General features: G+C 38.1%; 2 protein-coding genes across 6 annotated transcripts in view; one reads left to right on the top strand and one right to left on the bottom strand.

The window, feature by feature from the left end:
* The window catches only part of pbrm1 (polybromo 1), a 28,429-nt gene extending 14,905 nt beyond the window's left edge, over window positions 1–13,524 (bottom strand). For 2 of the 5 annotated variants that reach the window (XM_079858345.1, XM_079858344.1), the window contains exons 1-17: window positions 13,407–13,524; window positions 11,655–11,800; window positions 11,448–11,545; window positions 11,209–11,356; window positions 10,112–10,258; window positions 9,875–9,985; window positions 9,716–9,784; window positions 9,528–9,626; window positions 9,275–9,360; window positions 8,527–8,618; window positions 7,802–8,018; window positions 7,592–7,733; window positions 6,441–6,535; window positions 6,015–6,294; window positions 5,192–5,297; window positions 3,591–4,230; window positions 3,284–3,495 (exon numbers count right to left, since the gene is read on the bottom strand). In XM_079858345.1, the coding sequence (XP_079714471.1) occupies window positions 3,284–3,495; window positions 3,591–4,230; window positions 5,192–5,297; window positions 6,015–6,294; window positions 6,441–6,535; window positions 7,592–7,733; window positions 7,802–8,018; window positions 8,527–8,618; window positions 9,275–9,360; window positions 9,528–9,626; window positions 9,716–9,784; window positions 9,875–9,985; window positions 10,112–10,258; window positions 11,209–11,356; window positions 11,448–11,545; window positions 11,655–11,792 (2,680 nt within the window). In that variant the 5' untranslated portion in view covers window positions 11,793–11,800; window positions 13,407–13,524. Of the gene's footprint in view, window positions 1–3,283; window positions 3,496–3,590; window positions 4,231–5,191; window positions 5,298–6,014; window positions 6,295–6,440; window positions 6,536–7,591; window positions 7,734–7,801; window positions 8,019–8,526; window positions 8,619–9,077; window positions 9,093–9,274; window positions 9,361–9,527; window positions 9,627–9,715; window positions 9,785–9,874; window positions 9,986–10,111; window positions 10,259–11,208; window positions 11,357–11,447; window positions 11,546–11,654; window positions 11,801–13,096; window positions 13,223–13,406 lie in introns of those variants that run through there. The other 3 variants (XM_079858343.1, XM_079858347.1, XM_079858346.1) reach the window with 3 other exon arrangements.
* gnl3 (G protein nucleolar 3) lies at window positions 13,510–22,097 on the top strand. The gene is made up of 15 exons (XM_079858348.1): window positions 13,510–13,612; window positions 13,768–13,826; window positions 15,183–15,323; window positions 15,461–15,580; window positions 15,662–15,742; window positions 15,875–16,010; window positions 16,100–16,203; window positions 18,228–18,372; window positions 18,503–18,590; window positions 18,782–18,959; window positions 20,673–20,815; window positions 20,917–21,053; window positions 21,137–21,282; window positions 21,760–21,871; window positions 21,960–22,097. Exons 1-15 carry the CDS (start codon window positions 13,600–13,602, stop codon window positions 22,064–22,066), a joined length of 1,710 nt encoding a protein of 569 aa, XP_079714474.1. The 5' UTR covers window positions 13,510–13,599; the 3' UTR covers window positions 22,067–22,097.
* The last annotated feature ends 560 nt before the right edge of the window (window positions 22,098–22,657 follow it).

Below are 22,657 nucleotides of genomic sequence, written 5' to 3' on the forward strand. Positions count from 1 at the left end.
CTGATCTTCACGTTCCGTCCAGTCCTGCCGAACCTTCATCGCTGGTCCTGTCCAGCTCAGAGCCCTCTTCATCGCTGGTCCTAACCAGCTCAGAGCCCTCTTCATCGCTGGTCCTAACCAGCTCAAAGCCCTCGCTGACGCTGGTTCCATCAAGCTCAGAGCGCACTGATCCTGATCCAGAGACTGAGCTTCACGTCACTTCTGCCGATCCAGAGACTGAGCTTCACGTCACTTCTGCCGATCCAGAGACTGAGCTTCACGTCACTTCTGCCGATCCAGAGACTGAGCTTCACGTCACTTCTGCCGATCCAGAGACTGAGCTTCACGTCACGTCCGCCCATCAAGAGTCTCGTCCCGCCGAGACTGAATCTGTTCCTGAGCCTGAATCTGATCCTGATACTGAGCCTGAATCTGTTCCTCTTCCGCTTTCTGCGCCTGTGTCTTCGGACAAGATGGCCGACTCCACGCCTGTGTCTTCGGACAAGATGGCCGACTCCACGCCTGTGTCTTCGGACAAGATGGCCGACTCCACGCCTGTGTCTTCGAACAAGATGGCCGAAACCACGCCTGTGTCTTCGAACAAGATGGCCGAAACCACGCCTGTGTCTTCGGACAAGATGGCCACCGCCGAGCCAGTGTCTCAGGACAAGATGGCCGAAACCACGCCTGCGTCTTCGGACAAGATGGCCACCGTCGAGCCAGTGTCTCAGGACAAGATGGTCTCCGCCGAGCCAGTGTCTCAGGACAAGATGGCCTCCACCGATCCGGTGTCTGTTCAAGTCACGTATGCCGAACCAGTGTCTCCGGACAAGATGGCCGCCGCCAAGCCAGTGTCTCCAGACAAGATGGCCGCCACCGAGCCAGTGTCTCTGGACAAAATGGCCGCTGCCACGTCGACTGAGCCCTCAGCAGAGATAGCCGCCGACGCGCCTGAACCTGAGCCCTCAACAGAGATGGCCGTTGTCACGCTGTCTGTCCCTGAGCCGGTGTCTGTTCCTGTCCCTGAGCCGGTGTCTGTTCCTGTCCCTGAGCCGGTGTCTGTTCCTGTCCCTGAGCCGGTGTCTGTGCCTGTGCCATGGTCGCCTCCCTGGCCGCCTGAAGGGTCGTCTCCGCCCTGGTCGCCTGCACTGCCTGCTCCGTCCTGGCCTCCCGTATTACCGCAGTCTCAAGGTCCTCTTCCGCTCCACGGACCTGGCCCTCCATCCCGCCCCCGGATCCGCCTCCGGGCCACCTCCCACCTGGACAGTTTTGGAGCGTCTGGAAGCCGCTCTTTGGGGAGGGGATATGTAACGATAACCAGCTGGAGTGCCCTCGAGAGCCACCAGAGGGCACTCCACACCTGACTCTCATGTTCACTCACAGACTACATCTCCCATCATTCTCTGCCTGGACTCATCAGCACTCATCACATTCACCTGTATCTCATCTTGTTTAGTTCACCCCATATAAGCCTGGTTCACCCCATCACTCACTGCGAAGTTTTGTATGTTGTTGCACTGCATTCCTGGGCGTTTTCCCTGGTTTCTTGTCTCTTGGTTTTTTGGATTTCTTGCCTGTTCCGTGGATTACTCTTTTGTCTCTGACCCCTGCCTGTTTTGTTTGTTTGTTTGTTTTGTTTGTTTGGACGGCCTACCTGTGTTTTGACCTTTTGCCTGTTTATTGGATTACGTGTCTGGATTGCCCCTTCATTAAAGCTGCATTTGGATCTCTACCCTCGTGTCTCCGAGCAGTCCGTAACACACTTGAATTCCAAAAATGAATTTGAATTCAGAAATTAAAGACATGCTAATGCTTATTGCTTATTTTTCCAAGCTAATCTTTTTCCAAAAAAGAAATATGTAAGGAATAATTGACGACAGGCCGTTGAATTATTAGAAAAATAATGCACACCCGAGGTGGTAATGCGGTCACGACGCGAAGCGGAGTGGCCGTTGCACCTCAGGTGTGCATTATTTTTCTAATAATTCAACGGCCTGAAGTCAATTATTCCGCTTATACTACAGTTACCACACCTCGCAACTTTGTTCAGATTATGTATTTCAAGACGTTTGTAAAGTTTTTGTCATTAAAACGCTCTTGTATGTAGGACTAATTTCTTACGCATCTAATCCAATGCCTCCGTTGCTAATTCCAAAACGTCATTTTAGAGTTAGTAACGGAGGTTTGAGTCACTGATAGCAGACTAATGCTGGACACACGACTAGCTGACAAATTCTCTGACTGTTTTCATCGACAGATTTTAAACACCGACTTTGAACACAGACTGAACGCGCTGAACACGCGTTTGGGCATGATCAGTCATAAGTATCAAATTACATTCATAACCGGCCTTAAAGTGTGTCCCCGGCTTTATGCAGTTATTAATGCAGTTATTAGAGAGAGATGTTGCAATAATGAGACAGAAAAGCATGTGCGTCAATATTATTATTTATGTATTAATTCAATTCGTTTTAATGAATTCGTTCATTCTTTTTTTTTTCTATTATTGACAGATGACAGACTAGCCAAATAAATGAAACACAAAGCCCTTTTAACAAGTAGGCCTATCAATACTTTATTTGTTATATTATCTGCAATAAAAATCCGTGCTGCAGGACTATCCATTTATTTAGCCTATATTCAGTTTCATTTTCTATTGATTATAGATAGGACTATATACTTTATTTATTCAAATTAAACTGCATGTTTAATTTAAAATTGAAAATTGCAGATCAAACGCATGGGGCTAAATGTTTTTTTCTTGTTATGAATTGTATCCTATTTTTCGTTATTACAGTTAACTACGCGAAGTGATATGGAACTGTAATGCGGTCAAGACCTGCCTGGAACTACTTTAGCTGTGCGTTTCCCTGAAAATAATGCACACCTTAGAACGTTCTTCAACCAATCAGATTCAAACATTCAACGGCCCTGTAGTATAATAATTTATAAATATTTCTGAATTTAAAGATATGATAAAACCTAATATTTTATTGACCTTGATTTGGCAGATTATACATAATATTATATAACCAATATATATAAATGTAAATGTTTATATATGTATGCACTGTATAAGTACTTATTTATATAAATGCTAGCACTATAGACTAGCAAAAAGTACTATATATAAGTATTTCACTTAATTTTAAAAATGAACTTGAATTCAGAAATTAAAACCATGTTTATCACAGAAGAGGTTTGTTCAAGTAATTGTATGTATGAATTGCATTTTATGATGTATTTCTGAATACATAAACCGGCAAACCGACTGAAAAACAACTGAATACTGCAGGAACGGTACCTTTTTTCTCTTCTTCTCTCTTGAGTTTATCCTCTTCATATTCTTTGGGCAGCTTCTCTTTCTTCTCTTTCTCCACGTCGCTGTGCAGGTGTTTAGTGGTGTAACTGAGGGCGGGCGTCAGCAGAATCTCTCCGTTCTTACACAGCTCATCTCTGATCCGGATGAAGAACTGCTGGAGCTCCACAGAGTCCTCGAAGATCTCAGAGTCCGTCCTACGACACAATTTAAACATTTTTAAACACAACTCTTTACCTCTCCACCAGGTACAAAAAACCCCAAGACAAAACGAGTACATGAAGAGCGTCACCTGTGCAGACGTCTGGCTTTCTCCAAAACTTCAAACATATGGTCCTGGAACACATCTAGCCTCCTATAACGGCCCTTATCCACGTTAGCTCTGATGATCTCAAAGTTCAGTGGAGTCTTATCGGAATTGTTAGGATCAACAGCTGGAATCTCCGCCAGTGAGTCACTATAGCAACGCCCCTCGTCATCCTGGTGGCCAAGCACTGAGACGAAAAGATTGCGGATGAGCTCCTGGATGAGCCGTGCAACATCTGGGACATGCGCGTCGTCGCCACCCTCCAAGTCTCTCCTAGTCTCCAAAAGCACTTTGTGAAGCACCAATGCGTCTTTGTAGATCAGCGATTCAGGCTCGTTATAAGTGCAAGCGTTGTTGAACATCAAGACTAAGTCTTCCACCAGAGCATCAACATCCTGGTACTTGTTGGCCAGCATGTGGCTCTTGACCTTCTCCATGTCTGTGGGTTTCTTGATGGCCACATAGTAGTCTGGAAGCTCAGCGCGGGACGGGAGACGGAGGAAGATTGTGCTGAGGCGCCGTCCACGCTTGTCAGTGTAGTTCTTCACTGCTTCATAGAGCTCGTTGAGTTTCTGTTGGAGAGGGGTCAGGTACTTGGACTTTTTAGGAGAGATGCCACTCTTCCCTGGAAAGACAGTGGCACATGGTCAGTCACAGCTTCTCCAAAGAGGACTGGTGAAAACCATAACTCCTGAGACTTCCCTCCAAAAATAAGAGCTTAAATTCAGAAGTTTTTTTAATGTTAAAGTCCCCCTGTGGTGAAAATCAAGCATTTAATGTCTAGTGCTTTAAGACAAACCATGTGTAAATTCATAAGTCAACCCCATTGCTGAGTATTTTCTCTTTAAAACTGCGGTGAACTAAAGACAGTCTCAAAATCGTGGTTTGAAATCGCAGGTGTTTCTGACATCACAAACTACCTTATAACCAATCAGGTCAACGTGTGATCGGCAATGAGTGGATCTCTGAGCTGAGTGAGTGAGTGGAGGCGGGGCTCATTTGCATATTCATAAAACCGCATATACTAAATGAGGCAAGGGTGTGTGCATGCAAGCTATTTTAAGGCATGAAGAAATTTTTTTCCAAGAAAAAATGTTTAAATATGTCATTTTGGAGATCAGAGATGAGTTTTAAGGGATGAAATTATTGACTAGAGGCGGACTTTAAAATGACATGGCACAAATGATTATTGGCTCTGTGATGAATGCTTTGTTCTTTTTCTGTAGGTCGCTTTGGATAAAAGAGTCTGCTAAATGCATAAATGGAAATTAAAAAAAATGTAGTTGCAAATGATGCGGAAAGTAGGAAAGTTTGAGAACTTATTTTTGGGAATATAATTGTCTTATAATTCCAAGTGGTGTAAAAATTACACACTTCCGATTTAAATAGGATCATACTGCATTTTCTGACTCGTTGTGGTAGAATTGATGAAAAACTGTCCAACAAAGAGTGTCTGACAAACATGTGTGTAAGTTTAAAACTGGACAACAAACTCAAAAGTAGGGTTGCACGATTTGGGGGAAAAAATCGAATTGCGATTTTTCTGATAAAATTTTGCTGATAAAAAAACTGCTTTCTAAACATACTAATTTTCAGCTTGGGTGAAACGACATCCTCGTCATCCGGCGGCGGTCCAAGTTCCCTTCGTTTTTCTCTTAATATCTTCTCAAGAACGTTGGCGTCATTGTAAACCTAGAGTCAAACCAAATAACAAGCTAGTCATGAAACGTTAGTATCATAATCCCTACAACAATGAAATTCTTCAGAAAGCTAATTTTCATGCTCATTTACTCAATACCAGTGGTGCCCAATCCTGTTCCTGGAGATCTACTGCTGTGTTCCAGATTTTTCCCACCTCGTTCTTAGGTATAATGTCTGGAACGCCACTCAAAGTTGGCGTACATCGATCAACCCCAACCTTAGCGAGATGCATCATTTGACATCACTTCTAAGATGTCAGCAAGTCCAATGAGCATAAACATAAAAACAAACTTCAACATCAGACAATAAGTCTGGAATAAATGGAATAATACATTTGTTTTTGCTTTTGAAAGCAATTTTATGTTGTTTTTATTCTGTCAAGCTTTTATTCTGCCATATTTGACACAAAAACACAATATGCTCTTGTTGTGTCGTGGCGACAACATGTGGTCAACATGTGAACCTGATTGCCTGGAACTCACTGAGGTCTGAAGTGGGACATTTAATTTGGGATATTCCCAGCATACCTACCTTCCAGCCCTGCTCAACACACCTGTCTGTAATTATCAAGTGCTCCTGAAGATCTTCAGGTTCTGGTTTGATCAGGGTTGGACCTGAAATTTGCAGGAAGGTGGATCTCCAGGAACAGGATTGGACACCCACGCTCTATACGGTCTTTCCAAGCTTATTAGTGACCCTTAAACTCACTTGAGAGCCTTCTTCATTGTAGTGACGTGCATTACGGAACATCAGCTTCATGTCCTCCATCATGGAGTCCTCACTGGGGTATCTGTCAGAGCGGATGTTGTGGTCTATGGTCCTCAGGTCCATTGGTTCCAGTATAATCTTGTAGTAGTCTGGGTAGTCTTTTTTTGAGGGCTTGACCATGAAGAGGTCGCAGAGTCTCCGTCCTGTGCCCATCTCCCGAGCCTCTGCCACAGCAGCGTACAGAGCCTTCATGCGGTTCTTCTTTGTGTTCTTCTTATGGCTGCAAGAGGTGATGCGTTAGTCATGCGTTAGCAACTGCCACTCTTGCAAAGCGTGAATGTCCCAAATGATGCCCTATACACTATATACTCAACTATGTAGTGCCAAACATATACTACCAGTGGTTCACTAATGCTGTAAATGTACCTTTTGCGCTTGACGCTGCCGCCATCAGAAAGCGTGGATGAGAGCATACTGTCACCATCTTCATCATCTCTCCTCATCAGTTCTTTCCTCTTCATCTGAAGACACACGTATACATCAACATAAAGTGAAGACAAAACGGATTCTTTCTGGATGTCACACGTTGGTGGAACATGTTTAATAGTTAATGTGACGAACTGTAGGTTCATTTGTGGCTGCATGATAACGGTTAAACCGATAATCACGATTTAGGAGAATGTCAACTCAAATGCATGGCTTAATTTTCTTCATCTAGTTTCCTGGTTTATTATATTTAGTCTATCATATAAATAAACACATTCTACATAATGAAAACTTGCTTCTCTCAAAATCTAAACCTGTGAAATTACATATGAAGAGTTCAGATGCAAAAGCCTCTAAGTGCCATCTGAAAATTTCTTCTAAAATGGTCATTTTTATCAAGCTTGTATATTTATGTTCAGTAATTTCACTTAAATGACAATTAATAGGTAATTTTCATTGCCATTTAAGTGAAATTACTGAACTTAAATATACGAGCTTGATAAAAATGACCATTTTAGAAGAAATTTTCAGATGGCACTTAGAGGCTTTTGCATCTGAACTCTTCATATATTTCTGTAACTTCAACAATTTCCAATGATGTTAATGTTTTTCTATTAAACAACAAAAAAGACTTGCAAACAGCCAAGATTTATTTTAGATTTATTACAGTTTATCACAGAGAAGGTTCAATTAATAATAATAAAAAAGATTATATGCAAATCAATATCATTACATTATAAATTAATATTATATTTAATAATAAAACATTTGAATATATTTTATTTTTAGATATGTTTCACAGTATAAATGTACAGATCCCACACATGACATTATGAGGAAAAAAACAAGATATTGTTTAAGAACTAATTAATTTGTGGCCACATTATACTAATTAATTTCCTCATTTTAGTTAAATTGTGGTCATTTCAAGGGAGCGAATTCTTAATTAATGGCTACAATGTCTATTTTTTATTCTGCACGTCATGTGCGGGGCAAAGCACAAATCATTCATTCTAACTGCACTTCCTATTGAGTCACTGTAATCCACGGTAATTTATAACACGTCACTGAGTGGAATGGATTTATATTACCTGCAATATTTGCTGCAACTTCAGCACGCGCTTGTAGATTTGAGAGTTGGGAGCGTTGTAGCGTTTCGCGTTCTCAAACATCAGGTTGAGGTCTGTATCTATCTGTTCCACACTTTCATACTCGTTGTTCTTCATCTTACTCCTGAGGAGAGATAAAATACATGTCATCCTCTGTTAAAAACCGAGGAGCGTCCTACTGTCCTACTGCACCTTATCTGCTGGAGGGAGATTGGATGGCTGATCTGATGGAAGTAGTTGGGCAAGTCTTTCCTGGAGGGCAGCTGAAAGAAGGGCTCGGCTAGGAGCTGTCCCTGGTTGTTTCTGCCGCCCCGCACTGCCTCATACATCTGGAAGATGGGGTTGCACATGTCCATGCTGGAGTGCAGGCTATCGGCCTCTGACTCGCCTTCATCGTAATGAACAGAGCCTTGAGAACATGGAAACAGTCTTCTGATTAGCATATCGTAGGGATGCACTGAAATGAAAATTCTGGGCCGAAAACCGAAACCGAATATTACTTAAAAAAAATTGTTTTTTTAAATTAATTTCTTATTTTAAATGAGTTTTTTGTATAATTGTATTATTATTAAACTTTTTAATTAAATTCAATAATTTGAATAAAAAAAAATTAAGCCAATAAAATAAAATAATCCCACTTTTATTTCAAGTAACAGAAATTGGACAGAAAATAGGCCTATATTAAAATAATATTAAATATCAATATATTATTCTTCATTCAGTTCTATGCAGGGTGAGGAGGGGAGGGGCGGCATATTTTCGGCCTTTTTTCTCTTTCGGCCAAAAACCGGAAATGCCATTTCCGGCCGATAATTTTCAGCAGCCGAAATTTCGGTGCATCCCTAGTATATAGTATATAAGACCAATTCTAACATAATATATTGATGTTACATCTCTGTCTTCAACAGTGCTATTACCAGTTAGTATGGCATCCTCTTCGCTCTCTGAGCCGTACTGTAGAGCAGTGGTGATGGAGGAGAGTCTGTCTCCTTGTGCAAACCTTCTGTTCCTGTTCACAAACAACAATACAAGTCAAACTTCACAGAATATAAATGTTTTAGTTTGTAGATAAAAATCATTAATTAATTTAAAACCCACACATTAGAGTGGGTACATAACACCATGTTACAAACCTTAAAATAATGATACTTTTTATATAATTTTTACTATATTAAAATGGTGCAATTGTAAAATTACGCAAATACAAATATTATATTGTCAAAAGTAAAAAAATGCAGCATGTTGTAAAACTAGCGCATTTCTTACAATTTAATATTATATTATTTTATGATATTAAAATGTAATCCATGACTTGTAATCCACAAAATGTAATCCATAATTTACCTCATCCTGGTGCTGACAACTAATATATTTAATACAATTCTATAATTCTATTCTATATACTTAAGCTAAAATAACTAACTAATAAAGTGTGTTATGATAATATGTAACCCATAACACAACTTACCTGATCCTGATGCTACTTTTATTATGATATTAAAATTTGTAATCCATAAAATGTAATCCATAATTTACCTCATCCTGATGTTGAAAACTAATATATTTGATACAATTCAATAATTCTATTCTATTTTACATACTTAAGCTAAAATAACTAACTAATAAAATGTGTTATGATAATATGTAATCCATAACACAACTTACCTGATCCTGATGCTACTTTTAACAGGTTCTGCATGTTCAAGCTCCAGTTTTCTCTGTGCAAAGATCTTTTTGATGGTGTTTGCATCCTGGAAATTCATGATATCATATATAATAAAAATTCATATATATATATCTATATCACACACAACATGGCATTATATATGTATTAAACTATTACAAAATGCTAATCAGGGCAAGTCTAAGATATTACATAAATTGTATACAAATGTAAACAGAACTTCAGTGACATTACTTTAAACACTTGTGATCCGGGTTCATTGTAGGTTTTGGCATTTTTGACTAACAAGTCAACGTCTTTAGCCATATGGTTTACACTTTTATAGTAGCACATCTAGGGGAGAAAAGACACAAACTTCCGTGTAAATTGATAATAAATGGTGATAAGCTGTAATAGAATATGATCATAATAATAAGTGATACCTGTATTCGGTGTGCAACGATCTTCAGATCTATTGGTTCTTTAATAATAGCATAATAATCTGGATATTGCTGAAAAAGAATATTTAAATGTTTAATTAATAATAATAATAATAATATAATATGTTTGTGTATGTACTCAAATGAAACTGAGACAACTACCACTTTAGAGGGAAGTCTCTGGAAAAGTTCACTGATGAGACGCCCGTGTTCTGTGTACGTCAGCACAGCATCCAGAAGCTGCCCGAGAACCTCCTTAAGGCTTGAGACGGACTGTACAAACAAAACAAAGCAGAATTAATTCAACTCTGCCCAAACACATCTAAAACTCTTCTGAATAGGTCCAAATCATCCCTGGTGACAGACACAACATGACCGTCAAGATCTGCGACCTCTGACCTCCTCCTCTGTGGCCCCTCCGGGGGTTTCCTGTGTGTCGTCATCGTCATCATCTTCATCATAGTCTCCTCGCTGCACAAACTCGTTTTTGGTGCGAATGTACAGATCCCACAGTTTACAAGCCGCTCTGTACTCCGGAGTTTCTGGCTGCACAGGAAAAGAGGCTTTAGCGTATTCTGATTTGTATTTATTTATTTTTTGGCATTTGTGAATTTCTTATTTAAATGATTTGGTAGATCTAAAGCAATAATCATCATTTCAATCTCACATTCTCAAACCTATTCATGGCACAATAATTAAAACGATATACAAATATATTTTAGATATACACTACTGGTCAAAAGTTTAGAATGATTAAGATTGTTTAATGTTTTTGAAAGAAGTCACTTACACTCACCACATCTGCATTTATTTGAATAAAAATACAGAAATATGATTAGAATTTTAAAAAACGGTTTTCTATTTTAATATATAGTAAACTGTAATTTATTCCTCTGATCAAAACTGAATTTTCAGCATCATTACTCCAGTCACATGATCCTTCAGAAATCATTCTAATATGATGATTTGATGCTCAAGAAACATTTTTATAACTATCAATGCTTCTTATTATCAATATTTTTGTGGAAACCTGTAAGTTTGGGCTGTGAGTTTTCTTTTTTAAGAAATTCATATTTTTATTCAGCAAGGTTGCGTTAAATTAATCAAAAGTGACAGTAAAGATATTCATAATGTTACAAAAGCTTTCTATTTCAAATAAATGTTGTTCTTTTGAACTTTCTATTCAGCAAAGAACCTTAAAACATATATCACAGTTTCCACACAAATATAAAGCAGCACAACTGTTTTCAACACTGATATTAAGAACTGTTATAATAATAATGCACCAATAATAATTAGGCAGCAAATCAGCATATTAGAATGATTTATGAGGGATCATGTGACAGGAATAAATGACATTTTAAAATATATTAAAACAGTTATTGTAATAATATTACAGTTTTTACTATACTGATGCAGCTTTGGTGAGCGTGAGAGACTTAAAAAAATCTAAATGATTTGAAGCATTTGACTGCTAGTGTAAGATATATACGCACTTTGTAGTACGTCTTGGCATTGTTGAATAAGAGCTGAAAGTCGGCTGTGAGCTGCTCAACATCATCATACTCCTCCATCTTCAGCTTCTGCTGGATCTTCATCATGTCGATGGGCTGCGACACCACATCATAGTAATCCGGCTGGTTCCTGTGGGGACGCATTACCACTGTGATGTTAAAACTGTTTAAGTTTTAGATATTCAGACAACGACTGGCTGGATCTCTCGTGTGTGACTGACCTTCTCTTTGGTGCTCTGATGAAGAGTTCACACAGCATCCTGCCCTGATCATCCTTATAGTCTCTGATAGTGTTGTACAACTCATGACACACAGCAATCTGTAAGGAAAACAGATGACGCACCAGAATATGCAATATTCCTAAAGCAGATTGTGAAGTTCTGTGAGAGATGGATCACATCAAATGTACATGAAGTGTATGAACTCACAGGGTCAACAGTGGGGATGTTTGTGGTTCTTCTCCTCTTCCGACTGGTTGAAGGTATGGATGTTGTCTGGCTGTCCTCAAAATCTCCTCCGCTCACACTGCTGGATGGAGACGTGGCTCTCCGTCGCTTTGAGCCCATTGTAAACGCTAGAAAAGAGATGTAATGAGTCAAATAGTTAGCTTTTAGCTTTTTAAGATCAAACTGAATGCTCCTTAAATATATTTTTTTTATAAATTACTGCTGTTGAAGTAAAGTTGTTGCACAGTAATACTACTAATTTAATACCGGGGTACTAACAGAATGCAAACCACTGATTGGACCAAAACGTTATAGTCACACAGTTACTAATAATAAGATACAACTGTGGTTATTTGCTATATACCAACACTGTTATCAAAATCAAAATAAATAAAATGAAAAAGATTCTGAAAACTCTGTTAGAATGAGATCAAATATAAATTTAGAAATATTTCATAATAGTAAAAATAATTGTAGAGACTGATATTTTGGTGGAAACTATGCTTATCATGGGAAAGGGTCAGTAAACGAACATTTTCAAATCAAATTTAATAATGTATTTATTAAAAATAGCCATAAAGTATTGTCATTGGCTTCGTCATGAATTAACAGTAATCCCACAATACAGTAATACTAGCTAGTGCCATTTACTAACAGAATTATGTCTAGACATCCATTTACCAGTGTTGTGTTAATAAAAATGGTAGCCATAGTTAATAATAAAAAAAAGATTGCTAAAAAGAAAAGAAAATGGCAACTAGTATTAGTCACCACCACAAATAAATAAAATAAAAAATAAGCAAAATACCAGAAAGATTCTAACACTGATTGATGGATATTCCTTAATTATTAATAAATATTTTACAGTAATTTAATTTTTATAACTGAATATATATATGTGGAATATACGGGAAATTGTTTTCAAATCAGTGCATATATTACAAGTCAGGCTGTAAAATCGATGTGTGTGTGTGTGTATATATATATATATATATATATATTATCATATTTATAAGCTATATATATTTGTGTGTGTATATACACACACATACAGTATAATTATAAATATATTATGTAAACACAGACTTTTATGTTAAGATGCGATTAATCGATTTTACAGCACTAATTAAATAAGCATTTAATACAATTAACTGATTATTGTTGGTGTAGTAGAAAATTAGCAGTCGTCCTAAAGTACAGTACTGCTTGTTAATACCAGCTTACACATTAGTGTCAGCTGATACGTGTAAACATTCAAGTGCCATTTAAGAGAAAGATATCCACACTTTTGAAAGTATGCAGATATAGAACACAAGAAGCTGCATATCAATAGAGTCTTCTGCACAACCCGGATTTTTATTATGCTGTTATTACAATAGCATCTCCAACATGAGTGATGTGCAGCTATGAGACAATGCGTGAACCTGTGATCAGATGCATTTATTATCACGTCTGGTGATCACAGCCACTTCAGCAGTGCGATGATGATGATGATGATGATGACGATGATGATGGTGAAGGTGGGACCGTTATGTGTCTGCAGACACAAGCTGTGTGACACATGCATCAGCACAGGCGGATAAAAACAAAGACACACACACACATACACACACACACGCGCGCACGCACGCACTGGGCCATGCAACACTCTGCGTGATGATGCTCGCGCTTTATTATAGCATGAACGGCAGATATTGCAAACAATACACAGAGCGCGCGAGGTGCAGGCCTTACCGTCCGTGTCTGATCAGCTGTCTCTGAGAGCTGTCTGAGGACTGACACACATTCAACAAGGAGGCTGAGTGATTTATTAAGAAACTGAGGGAAAAAAATTAACCCTTCACAGCGCGAGAGCGGAAGCGGAAGTGAGGAGTAGACACGTGCTGCGTCGTGTACGAGAGGAGCGCGTGCTGGAGCAGCTACAGACATGAAGAGGCCGAGTGAGTATATACTCTCAAAAATTGTATTATTAACGTACTTTAAGTATACCAAAGCAACGTAAGTCATTATATTTACCAGTTGTTTGCTAAAAGGATGTAATAAACTATCAGAATGAAGTAGTCAAACACTGACGGAACTCACGTGTCTTTTGTAGAGTTGAAGAAGGCAAGCAAACGCGTATCATGCGCCAAACGCTTCAAAATACAAAAGAAGGTAAGAGATTTCAACTGTACATGTACATTACATACGTTAATATGGGCTTTGTTACAGCCCATGTATATGTATGTATGGGTTAATGACATGACGTGCGTATTTTTATGGCCAAGTGTATGATTTCCTTTTAAAATAATTTGATAAATTCACTGTTTTATTATATAAACCGATTTAGCTTGAATTCATTTTTAGTACATTTAAGTAGTACTTGTTGTTTTATGTTTTGCTATCTTAAACCCCCCCAAAGTGTCAGGTGGTGCAACTGTCCGAACAAATGAACAGACTAAGACAACTATTTAAAATGGTGTCTTAATAATAAAATATTAAAATATACTATGGCATCATTTTAGGTTTGAAATCTTTCATATAAACATTTTAGAAATATCAGCAGTTTACAGCTGTTGAAATAATTGAAAAACTCAGGGTGGCACAACTGCAAACATGGCTCTATTATTATTAATTGACAATGTAATAACCGTAAACATGTTAATGCATCATCCAGAGGAGCCTAACTGGAAAAGAAATGCCCTGGAAATAAATTTCAGAGAGTAAATATCCCAAATATATGGAAGTTTGTTTCCGCTACAAAATAAAACATTTTAAAAGATAATTGCGACTTTTTATCTCACAATTTCGAGTTTACATCTCGCAATTCTGACTTTATTTCTCAGAATTGCGTGAAATAAAGTTGCAATTGCGTGTTATAAAGTCAGAATTCTGACTTTTTTTCTCGCAATTGCGACTTTATATCACGCAATTCGGACTTTATAACACATAATTGCGAGTTTATATCTCGCAATTCTGACATCTTTTCTCAGAATTGTGAGATATAAAGTCCAGTTCTAAGGAAAAAAAGACGGATTTTTTTTTTTTTTTTTTTTACCTCAGAATAGTTTGTATCTCACAATTCTAACTTTATAACACGCAATTGCGACTTTATATCATGCAATTCTGACTTTATATCTCGCAATTGCGACTTTATTTCTCAGAATTGCGACTTTATATCTCGCAATTGCGACTTAATTTCTCACAATTCTGACTTCATATCTCGCAATTGTGAGAAAAAAAGTCAGAATTGTGAGCTAAAAAGTCGCAATTATTATTATTTATTTATTATTCAGTGGCGGAAACAAGCTTCCATACAAATATGCTTATTTAAGCAAGTAAAAGCTGATAGAACACTGAGTATATTTTTTTCTATCCAGACAAGTAACCTTTTCACTCAAGTGAATGTCCGGTTTACTTGTCCGAAGGACAAACACATGACAAGGCTTAATGTTGTTTATTATTTTTCTAGATGTTATTACACATTTGGACACTTGCCATTTATTCTTTTTTGTCTTTCTCCATTGCTAGGTTCGGGAGCATAACCGTAAATTAAAGAAAGCGGCAAAGAAGACAGGGATAAGCCGAAAGCCAAAGAAAGATGTTGGAGTACCAAACAGTGCACCTTTTAAAGAGGAAGTGCTTCGAGAAGCTGAGCAGAGAAAACAGGAGGTAAGATCATTACTAAAACCAGTGGAAATCAAATTTCTTTTTTCCAAACTAACAGTCAGAGTGTTTTGTACCTATCAATTACTGAAGCATATGTCTTTGCACTTAACTGATGTGTATTAATTATGTTGTTCTTGAAGCTTGAAGCTCTGAAAGAGCAAAACAAGATTGTAAAGAAGCAAGAAAGAGCTGCAAAGAGGAAAGAGGGGAAAGAAGCTGCCAGTGCAGGAGTCGAACCTGCAGCCAAGAAAGCTAAAAAGGTAAGAAAAGTGTAGAAACTTTTACTAAAGAAGTAAATCACTGACTCTAGCTTCACTTCTAACTTTATTGATTGTTTGCAGGGGACGAAAGTTAGAGAAGCAAGGGCTGCGGTAGCTAAAGAGAAAAGCGCTAAAACGTTCAAATGCTGCGAGCTGAACAAGGCAAGTTGACCAACTGATATCCAGCATAACAAACTGACAATAATATATTCCTGAATCTGTGTGAGGGTCTCCAACATGGCCAAAATGGTCATTCACAAGGTTGATCTTACATGGGATTGAATTCTTGTGCAGGTTATTGAGGCATCTGACGTGATCGTGGAGGTTTTGGATGCTAGAGATCCTCTGGGCTGCCGCTGTCCTCAGCTGGAGGAAACCGTCCTGAAACACGAGGGAAAGAAAAAACTCTTGTTCATATTGAACAAAATAGGTAGAGAGCAGTCTGTATTGCCATACACTTAAAAGTCACCCAGTTATCATGATGGAAACTGGTTACTAAAGTCTCTTTTTACTTTTTAGATCTTGTTCCTAAAGATAACCTAGAGAAATGGCTTGGGTATCTTGAAGCTGAGTGTCCAACTTTTCTCTTCAAATCCTCCATGCAACTAAAGGACAGAACTGTGGTATGTGGTTCCATAATGTAAAACATCCCTTAAAGTGCCCCTATTATGCTATTTTAAAGTTTCCTAATGTTGTTTTGGAGTCTCCTACAACAGGTTTACATGCATCAAAGGTCAAAAAACGGTTTCATTTTCTCATAATATACATTTGTACATCGTCACATTTTTCAATGTTTCTTAACCGACTCGTCAGATGAATCAATCTCTCTAAATCCCTCCTTTCCGTGAGCTACTCTGCTCTGATTGGCCAGACAGCTCAGTCTGTTGTGATTGGTCTACCGCGAGTGTCGAAAACAAAAACGCCCATTGCCATAACAACGTCAGCTCTGCGTGTCCTGAGGCTTCCTACACCGTAAACTAAACACAGTAACAAACAATGACATAGATTTTTACCATATCAATCTGAGCGCGAGTTCGATGATGAAACATTGGAAGAAGTAGTTCCTCAACCCGAGACTCCATCGCAAGGACGACTCGAGCAGGACGTTTCTCAGTGATGCGCTACTCAGTTTGAGGCAGTGTTAATTTTAACCAAAACTATGACGAAAAATGTTAGTTGACGAACTTTTTTTCCCCTGACTAAGACAAGACGATGAGAGACGACACCCACGCCATTAAACGATAACTGTGACTATAAACACATGCAATATCGTTGACGAAAAAACACGAGACTGAAATGTTTAAAAAAATAAAAACTTGACCAAAACCACTTGTTTTTGTCGAATAAAGGAGACAACACATTACAGACTGTTTTTACGAGCGTTCATGCTTACGGTTGCCAGATTTCAATAAATGAAGCCCCCAATCAGAGCTTTTCTGTTAAAAGAACACGTTTCTACCCGGTTTTTTCATTAGTATCTGGCAACCATGTGCACATGCTCTACACTGCTGAAGAAGCGCGGATGATCTGAAAAGTAAACTGGAGTTCAGCTATCTTCATTTGAGATTTTCTACTTAAATTAAAGTGTCATTCAAAGACTGTTCTGTCACAAGCTGTTTGTGCGACTAAATCTGCGATCAAAATGCAGGCTGATATCCAGCTGTGTTTTTAATGTTGATCATATTATACGAGCAAGAATGCAATGTTTCCCAAATATCCAAACAATTTCAAATGTGACATTGATTTTATACAACAGTTCAACAAACAAAAGGGTAACATTAAGTGATGTACTACACTTTAAAACAGCATTGTCAGTAGGCTTATCGCTCTATTTTGCCACGAAATCCACAGCAGAACTGCAGCACACAGCGGTGATTCGTGAACGAATCGTGAGATTCAATGACCCGTTCATAAATACAACAACTTGCTTCGTTACTGAATGAATGGAATGACTCAATGACTGACTCAAGACAGTGACTTAATTTGAATTTAATCACTTTGTTTTTACCATCATTGCATATGTATATGAACTTTGTTTTATTTAAAGCATTATTTATTTTATAAAGGTAAAAAATGAACTGGAAAAATCGATTAAAGGGGGCAAATATTGTCCCTTAATGGAAAAGCTGTGACTGCAGTCTAAGTGGAAGTGGAAGTACGGCACTCTAAAAAAGAACCACTGAACTAAGGAAAAGGGATATGTAGAATTACACAAGTGCTACTGCTAAAGAGTGCAATGCCAATACAACCTGTTACCTTGATTCAAATTTCTCATAAGCTTAATTGAATTGGCCTAGAGAGAAAAATTATAATTACATTTTTTATCTAAAGACTACTTCTAAAATAATTCCTGTAATTCCTCACCATCAGCATTAACAAGTGCATGTCCATCAACAAACCGATTATTTTACTTATACTCTGTAAATAAGTACTTTTCTAATTTATTGCGGTGAACATGTGGAAACTGTATCAATAACAGTGTGTACATTAGCCGAGCTAATAAGCTAATAAACTGCCCAACAGTTTATGCTTAAGCCGTTTATGACCTTACTCCGATAAAGGAAAACGGGTTAACGCGTTTACATGACCACATCATTATTTGCTTATTAAGCGCACTCATTGTCACTTCATATTCTCCATTTTACAGTCACAGAAGAAGCAGAGAGGAACGAATGCAGTTCTGGATCACAGCAGAGCAGCTTCATGTTTTGGACGTGACTGTCTCCTACAGACGCTTACTGACTTGGCTAACAAGAAAGATAGCGAGACCATGCTTAAAGTTGGCGTTGTCGGTAAGACTTCTTGTCATTTGTATGCACCACGGTGATCTCATTTCTTCATCATGGAATAATTTCGTAACTGCTTAGTGTGTTTCTTTTCATTTTTTTGATATTGAACCTTTTGCTGTTGCCTTGTCTTCAGGTTTCCCTAACGTGGGAAAGAGCAGCATCATCAATAGTCTGAAAGAAATGCGAGCCTGTCATGTTGGCTTACAGAGAGGATTGACCAGGTAAAGCTTCATTATTTTAGTGTCCTAGTATATGTGAATATGAAGCATGATGAACTGTATTGGACTGACCAACACATGAAGTCTTCAATCAATCCAACACTGAGCTTCATTTCCCAAAATGCATTTCTGCTGTAAGGCATTGAGCCTCAATAACATACCAACCTCAATGATATTCTTCCCCTCCTATATAGATGTATGCAAGAAGTGCATATTACAAAAAGTGTGAAGATGATTGACAGCCCAGGGATTGTGGCGGCCCCCGGTAACCCAGGAGACGTGATGGCCCTCAGGAGCCTCCAGGTGGAGGAGAAGGAGGAGAGTCCCCTGGAAGCAGTCAGGACTTTACTCAAACAGTGCAATCAGCAGCATGTAAGGAACACCTTAAGAAATCACAATAGGAGATTTGTGGCTTTTAGATCAAACATTGACTCAGGTTTGCACAGAATTTTACAACGAGAACGTATCCTCTCTCTTAAGTGACAAAATCACATTTGTTTCAATGGAGAGCTGGATTTCCAGCGGCACGAGTGACAGTGACCATTGGTGACAGGATGTGTCCAGTGACGTGACAAAGTTGATATGTTTAAGTTTATGCAAATGAAGAACAACTTTCAAGAGCTACAACCAATAGGAGTGAATTCAGTGGAGCGCACGTGATCCGTCACTATATCCTATAGTGGAGTCTCGGTGGCGTGATGAAGTTAATTTAGCGGTCAGCAACTTTCCTATAATTTGATATGTCTCTGTGTACATACGGTGGTACATACGCTGACTCTTGAGCCTGAATGGTTTCCTGAACCAGGAATTCATTTTAAAAGCATCTAAATAGTTTATACCACAGACATAAACAATCTGGTATTCCAGTCTGTGCTGTAAACTAAAGGCTATTTTTAGATAGAGGTTCACTGATGCGTCCTGCCCCAAAGGCTTCACCAGCTTTTTGCGTAGTTTCGTACCAGCATTTAAGGTCAAAATGCGTACCTGCTATGCTAAATGCTTACAGGTTGGCAGGTCTGAGAAAGTCACAGAATTCTATTGAAGCTTGTTTCCGCCACAGAATAAAACATTTTAAAAGATAATTGCGACTTTTTATCTCACAATTGCGAGTTTACATTTATTTCTCAGAATTGCGAGATATAAAGTCAGAATTGCATGAAATAAAGTCGCAATTGCGTCTTATAAAGTCAGAATTCTGACTTTTTTTCTCGCAATTGCGACTTTGTCACGCAATTCTGACTTTATAATACGCAATTGGGAGATATAAAGTCAGAATTGCATGATATAAAGTCGCAATTGCGTGTTATAAAGTCAGAATTGTGAGATATAAACTATTCTGAGGATAAAAAAAAGTGTCCATCTACAGAAGTAAAGTCAGAATTGCGAGATATAAAGTCAGAATTGCGTGAAATAGTCACAATTGCGAGATATAAACTCGCAATTATGTGTTATAAAGTCAGAATTGCGTGATATAAATTGCGTGATACAATTTATTATATAAATTGTGAGGAAAAAAAACTCAGAATTCTGACTTTATAAGACGCAATTGTGACTTATTTTCACACAATTCTGACTTTATATCTCGCAATTGTGACTTTCACGCAATTCTGACATTATATCTCGCAATTCTGAGAAGTAAAGTCAGAATTGCGAGATGTAAACTCGCAATTGTGAGAAAAAGTCGCAATTATCTTTTAAAATGTTTTATTCTGTGGCGGAACCAAGCTTCCATAGAATTCTGAATTAAAATATTAAATAAATAAAATAACTTGATGTAGTTTGGAAATCGCACATGCTCATATTGCCATTGATTCAAAGCCGTAATAAATTTTCTATAGATAATTATTATTAACTGTTTTGAATGCCAACAATGTGTGTATATATATTGTTTATTTAAAAATTTGACTTCCATTGTTTCCAAAGGTTTTTTTTTCATAGAATGTAAGTAATAATTGCAAAAGGAATTACATTTTTTTCAGACAAATACAAAACTTAAACAAACCCTTTTTGAGGGGTCAATTACTGCTTTTTTGTTTTTAACCTCATACAGTATTGCAAACCTTTTGTTTCATGTGTCTCTTTCAGATAATGCTACAGTATAATGTCCCAAACTACAGAAACTCCTTAGAGTTCTTGACCACCTTAGCCAAGAAACGAGGTTTCCTGCAGAAAGGTGGCATCCCAAACACAGAGCTGGCAGCCACGACGTTCCTCAACGATTGGACTGGGTTAGTTTCAGAGTTTATTCACTGTACATAATTCTTAAATCACTTTTTCTTTCTAAGTCGAATCAGCAGTCTCTTCCTAAGCAGTATGTTGTGTGTTATAGAGCTAAACTGAGTTACCACAGCAGAGCACCAGAGCGACAGGACCTCCCCTCGTACCTCTCTGATGCCATCGTGACTGAACTGCAGTCAGGTCTGAATATGGACATGGTGAAGGAGGGCAACCAGAATGCTATCAGAGGTACATCAGTTCATTGAACAAATCAGAATATAACACTTGATATTTTATGAAGCAAAATATCAATGAAATGTACCTGTCCTCAGGTGTGCGGTTCCCAAATCTAGCGAGCAGTATAAATTTCAGCTCAAAAGGCCCCACTGCTGGTGTGCTGGACGTCAGTGAGCTGCCTAAAGAGACGATAGCAACGACAGAAGCAGATGAGACGGACATGACCGTCAGCACAGACGAGGTACTTTAACCCCTGGTTTCACAGACAGGGCTTAAGACTAGTCCTAGACTAAAATGTAAGTCTGAGCTGTTTCCACTGAAATAAACTTGCACTGACTGATCTTAAAAATATATCAGTGCCTTTTTAGTTTTAAGATGCACATCGGTAATGTTTGTTTCTAAGCATGTTTATAAAAATTACTTAAATGTCCTAATTGATCTATGGTCTAATCCTGGCTTAGTCTAAGCCCTGTCTGTGAAACCGGGCCCATATGAGCCACTTACCTCTGTCATCAGAGCCCATGAGAAATGATGAGTTAGTTCTTCACATAAGTCCTTGATGACCTTTTAATCCAACTCTGATCTCTCTCTGACAGCAACTCCGGTAGATTCGATATTCACAAACCATATACGAGAGAAATGTTATTGTTTCTCAGAATGCATATTGAAGAAGTGTTTTGATTTTAATGCATCTTTTATTTTTATTTTACAAATTAAGTGTCAAGTCAACCCTGCTGGCACACAGCCGCTGTCCACATTTAAGCCTGAGGCTGAAATCACCATTCCAAAGATGGAGACACAGATTCAGGAATCAACACAAAAGAGAGAAGGTATGTTATTTTGTGATTTACACCAATAAACTTCCTCTTTCTGTTTGATGTCTTCTGTCTATCAGTTGTTTTGTCTTATCTTCTGTAGACAAGCCAACTAAAGAAACTAAAGTGAAGTTTGTCAACGTCGACCTGACTTCGATGCAGCACAACAACAGTGACGACGCGTATGATTTCAACACAGATTTTGTGTAAAATTTCATGGACTGAGAGGAGTCAGATTGTAAAATGGCACTCGGTTAGAGTGTATCTGTATGTATTCATTCGTAATAAAATGTGCAGTATAGCTTATTTGACTAAATAAAGGGTTAATACTCTTACATTGCATACAAAAATTATACAGAGCTTTATTCAATACTTTATAACACTTTTTCCTTTCTGTACAAATTAGCATGATTTCCCCTTCAATCCGAGGACAAAACTTGACATGCTGAGTAACAGCTGACATGAATAAACATGCACCCACAGAAATATAACTGAACACTTGACAGAAGGGAAAAGTGGTTTGTGTAGTGTCAAATAACATTTGAAATTTTAATCGTCACAGGTTTGTGTCGTAAGCCCTGAAACAGACTAAAATATTAATGAAATGGAAATTTTGCAACAAAAAAACAAGTTGGTCCACAATTCCACCCCAAAATATTCAGGATTATACGACATTTAAAAAAAATACAAAATGAAAATGTAAAAGCTCTGCCATAAATGTTTTAGTGTTATTACTTTATAATTAGACAATGGATGCTGAGGTAGTGCATTGACTGATGTTGAATGTTGCTTCTTTGCTGT

This window comes from Squalius cephalus (assembly GCF_949319135.1).
Source record: "Squalius cephalus genome assembly, chromosome: 22".
NCBI classification, from domain to species: Eukaryota; Metazoa; Chordata; class Actinopteri; order Cypriniformes; family Leuciscidae; genus Squalius; species Squalius cephalus.

What these genes read in the sequence shown, in the direction of transcription:
- gnl3 (XM_079858348.1), top strand. An exon ending in GCTTAAAGTTGGCGTTGTCG is followed by an intron (nt 18,373 to 18,502) that starts GTAAGACTTCTT and finishes CCTTGTCTTCAG; the next exon opens with GTTTCCCTAACGTGGGAAAG. An exon ending in TGACCGTCAGCACAGACGAG is followed by an intron (nt 21,283 to 21,759) that starts GTACTTTAACCC and finishes TTACAAATTAAG; the next exon opens with TGTCAAGTCAACCCTGCTGG.